Source organism: Antrostomus carolinensis, unplaced genomic scaffold, assembly GCF_000700745.2.
Source record: "Antrostomus carolinensis isolate BGI_N321 unplaced genomic scaffold, ASM70074v2 scaffold562, whole genome shotgun sequence".
Classification (NCBI taxonomy): Eukaryota; Metazoa; Chordata; class Aves; order Caprimulgiformes; family Caprimulgidae; genus Antrostomus; species Antrostomus carolinensis.
The window spans coordinates 50976-55766 of NW_010301378.1; the positions used below are offsets into that span (position 1 = coordinate 50976).

The 4791-nt window shown below is 52.7% G+C and overlaps 1 protein-coding gene across 1 annotated transcript in view; it reads right to left on the minus strand.

Annotated features, from left to right (window-relative positions):
- The window catches only part of LOC104521420 (pre-B-cell leukemia transcription factor 3-like), a 37227-nt gene that overhangs the window by 10443 nt on the left and 21993 nt on the right, over positions 1 to 4791 (minus strand). Inside the window, 1 exon segment of the mRNA XM_010163408.2 lies at positions 2622 to 2757. Coding sequence (XP_010161710.2) covers positions 2622 to 2757 — 136 coding nt within the window.

Sequence of the window (4791 nt, forward strand, 5' to 3'; positions counted from 1 at the left end):
CTGGGCTATTTTACAGTGCTTGCTCAGAGCTTTTCTGCTAGATGGCCTCAAAAATACATACATTTTTCAGCACAAAGAAAGACAACTCCAGCCCAGTTTGATCTAGTAAACACCAACTAACCTCACAGTCCCACCGTGCGGCCTTTCGAAGTGCCTTTGAAAATCAAGGATTAGGATATCCACAGCATTCACGTTTTCCAGCTGTGACAGCAGATCTATCAGGAACTTAAGCACCCAGCTGATCACAGGCACTCCCTCCTCTCTCACATACATGTTCGTCTCCCATTAGATGATGCATTGCCCTGCTTTCAGGCTTTCCCATCATCCAGAGTTTTTCCCAGCCATTTATAACATCTCCCCAGAGCAAAGCTCGGGCCGTGGTCCCACATTTGCATCTCTCTCTGGCAGCCCATGCCCAGGCTGCGTGGTCAGCGCTGCCCTGGCTCCAGGCTGGAGAACATCACCCTGCAGAGCTTGGGCTGCTGTACGTGGAGCTACAGAGGACGCAGTGCAGCTACTCCCATCGCTCACCCAGACTTCCTAATGGATTCAAGAAACAACTAATTCATGCTCGTATCAAATATTAAAGAGACAAACCTATATTCGTGTCACAGGCTCGCTGCTGCTGCTGCTGCTACATTTTTGGACCATCTGCCTGCCTTTTATTTCATTCTACAACATATACATTCAATCTTATCAAACAACCAATTAAGAAAGAAATCAGATCTATTAGCGCTGGAAGCAATCAGTTATGGCTTCTCAAATGTTCCATCTCATTTCCTCCAGTCACTTCAGCCTTATCTAGATCTAGCTTTTTATCTGTCCACTCTGCAGGATCACTAACTCCTTCTCTGCCAGGCACCAGGCGCTGGGTGAACACAAAACATCTCTTCAGCAGGTCTGTTGCGCTCTCTACCACTTAACCTCTCCCAGTTACACTGTGCCAGCACAGCTGAAGAACTTTTGGGTTCTCCAAGTTGGTGTTGATGGTGTGGCCTCTCCCACCGACACAGCAGCCTGCCTTGGCACACGTGGGAAGATTTTTGGACACCACTTACTGGAGGAATTGCTATAAACCATCTCGTGCCAAGAGGACTGAAACCAGCAGACCAAGATGCCCAGGTATTCGTGTGCTCTTGGGCTGCTTGGCTGGTTCCAGGCATCCACAGTAGCCACGGGGATGCCTATGGGCTTGGAAGAGCTGCCCAGCAGCCACCATGGCTGCCCCTGTACCTGCCAGGGTTGCAGTCACTTGTGTGATGCTAACCAGGATGAAGCAGTGGTGTGAGAGGGAACCAGTTTGGTGCTGAATTTCCCCTCAAAAATTCCTGCCCATAAGCACAGCCAGTTTCTGCATCAGAGGGCAGTTTTGCTGGGGTTTGCACTGAGGGTGCATCCAAAGTCAATGAAGTAATATCAAATCTGAGGGAGCTGGGCAGCCTTTCATCTGAAAGTCTTCAATAAAGTGCCTGAATTTTTCATGCATTCAAAGGAGACCTATAAAGTAAATCTCAACTCAGGTCTTAATTATAAAGCTAAAGGTTGCATTGTTAATAATGCCAATAGTGCAGCCTGCAATCATTAATAGTTAACACATTTGCCGCAGGCGTTGTTCCTCTAAAGGACCTGAAATATTGATAAGCAGAACTGATGGAGCTGGGAGGAGATGACACACCAGCCCTTGCAATGGGCAGTGGGGTGGCTGGACAACTTGGAAAGTGCTGGTGAGTTTTCCCTGCCACCCAAGTGCAGCCTTTCCCAAGCTGTATGAGCCAGATTTGCTGTGGGAATTATTTGGTTTTCTAGCAAATGTGCAGGTCACGAGAAATGCAAAGTGTTCTTTTGCTTTTGAAGGTGTCTGGTGAAGGAAATCTCGATGCAGCCATGTCATGGGCCTGAACACCGCTGTGAGACACCAGTCCAGAGCTGTAAATGCACTTTGGTCTACACAGAAAGCAGCCGCAGCCAACAACAGTCCCATTCCTGATTAGGGAGATGCTGGGTTTCTTGCATTAACTCCACAGCAGCATCTGTTACACGTGATAAAAGGAACAAATCTGCCTAATACATTTTTTGCTACAGAGAAACTGCCCGTGTCACTTCAGTATATCAAGAGGCTGGATTTCTGGCTGGCTTAGAAAACCAGCTTCAAGCAATCAAAGAAATTCTGATCTCTAGAGATAGATTATATGCTTGTCAATAAACTGGCCTTCCCCCAAAATAACGGTAAGTTGTAAGGAGTTCCTAACAGACAGTCAGGCTCAGCAAGGAATCTCACTGACTGCTCAAAGAGAAAGCTGAGGCAGAGCCGGGTGCTAAACTTACAGCCTTTTTATTTCTGTCTTTCACCCCTTTTTACCCTGGCACAACCCTGGCCACTCACCAGCACGCTGCCTTTCCTGTGGAGCTTCGCCATGTCCCATCACCCTCCTGAACTTGATCAGGGTCAATAACACCAATCTGAAGGGATTCCAAAGGGCCATGGGGCAGGGACCTGCTCCATATCACACACCTCTGTCGGAAGCGCATCCCGGAGCCCGGAGGGGGATGGCAGTTCTGCAAGGGGAGTGGGGAGGTGGAAGCACTGCCCGGGGCATGGAGGGACAGGGGCCAGCGCTTACCTGCGATACTGTGATGCTGCATTTCTTTGCCAGCTCTTCTTTGGCTTCTTCACTGGGGTAGGGGTTACTGAGGTGGGAGTAAAAATACTCGTTCAAGATTTCCGTGGCTTGTTTACTGAAGTTACGCCTTTTCCGTCTGAAATGAGAAAAGAAATCCATGGCTGTTCTTGCAGATGCAAACAGAGGGTCAGCTGGGGTGGAAGAGACCCCTGTTTCACATGCCTGTGCCACAGCAACATGGCAGCACCATCTCAGGACCCCTCATCCCTTCAGAGCAGCCTTTGGCCCATGCTGGGCTATGCCCCGATGCCGTGCAGAACGGACAGCAACACCCACGTTCCTGTGTCCAGCCCTGCAAGGGTCTGGCCTCTGCTTCTGGCCTCACACATCTGCCTCCACACAGGGTTTCATCCTGTGGGTGGACGTGCCACGTTGTGTCCTGTGGCAGAAAACACGATGAAGCAAGAGGCGAGGCAGGGCGCTGGGCTGGGCACCTGCAGCACCTCCACACCCCAGGATGTCACCGAGCTCGGACCTGTTAAATCGCTCCCTGTTAAACACAGCAGCCTAACGAACCTCTCTCCTTTCAGCAGCAGGTCAGCCGGGGCTTCTGCACAGTGGAACAGGGTGGCCCCACTGCCGTGTCCTTACATAGCCCTCCCTGAGCTAATTGGCTTCCGTGAGCAAGTGGCTTCCAGGGCTTTGCGAGGGGACCCATCTGCACAGCGAGCCGAGGGCTGAGCGGGACCCAGGCTCTCGCACGCCATGTGGGATGGGTACGGAGATGTGTGGCCTTGCTGGAGAGCGAAGCCCTTCTGGAGCACAGCACCCAGCACGTGCTCCTGCCAGCCCAGCAGCCAGGCCGGGAGCAGCACAGCCCCTCACACGGCAGACAGCCGCCCGCCGCCGCACGGGTGACAGCAGCAGCATTGGCACAGCCGCGGCGCCTGCTCTCCCAGCCCATGTCGGCCTCTCTCCTTCTCCCCAGAACACCCTCTCCAAGGCAGCAGTTAAACATTTCCCCCAGAGCTCCCTCCCCTCAGGGCTCTTGCAATCAAGCTGCCTGCGCCCGAGGCCAGCGCGATCCCCAGCGCTCTCTTCCAACGCTATCACCGTGCTGCTAACTACGCCGCATCCCGGAGCAGGCAGACTCTCTCCCCAGAGCTATGTTTATCTCATTACTGTGCTTCCGCTCATTTTGCCTTATTTACCTTCCTCCTTTTTAAAGAAATCACTTTAAAATGTGCATCTGCAAGCTTTACCTTTTGCAGTTACTGGAGCTCTCCATAGACATTTCCTCCAACTGTTTGTAATTACCCTAATTTGCCACACCTGCCAGTGACCTCCTTGTTAATAAAATTATTTTGCTCTTGTTTAGCTCCTCGCAGCTTTCAGGTGTGAAGCGTGAGCTCGCTGCTGCAGGCAGGCTCTGCGTGGTGCCTGCTGCTCCTCCCGGCTCTGCCAGGCTCTGCCAGCTGCCAGGGCCCTGCTCTGCAGAGGGGAGGCCAGCAAAAGGGATGGGGCTGGGGATCAATATCTCACCAAACAGATCTGACTGTGCCTATAAACCCTCTCCTAATCCCCGTCCGCCCGCTTCCTCGCAGCCTGCAGAAGCACAGCTGGCTTTGGAGGCTGGTGGGCTGTGGGGACCAGCACTGAGCTCCAGCAGTGACACTCCACCAGTGTCCAAGGGACGCGTGTGCTGGCTGTGAGAGGTTCGGAAGGTGCTGCCTTCTCCCGTGCCCCTGACAGGCGACAGCTTGTTGGGAGATGGGCCCGCAGATGTGGCTTTCAGAAGCATTGTCACTGTCCCTACCTCGGGCACACGCAGCTGCTAACCCAGTGTCAGCCGCAGCCCGTGGGCACATCCCGCCCGGGGAACTTGGCTCTTCCATTACGGGGTCAGTGTTTTGCAAGCCCGGCCTTACGCTGCGAGACATCGGTACCGACAGCCATTTAAATAACTGCCAGGGTGACAAACAGTCCTTTGCACAAATCCCATGTGACTCCTGCATGAGCAGGGTAAACAAGCAAGCATGGGGGAAATAAACCTCATCTTTGCACTAAAATATGTAGAAAAGACAGTGGTGTTTGTGAAAGCTCCTTGCAGGAAACCCCCCTCTCACAGCGGCTGCTGGGTGAAGGACGAGGGGCCTGGCTCTCCCCCGGG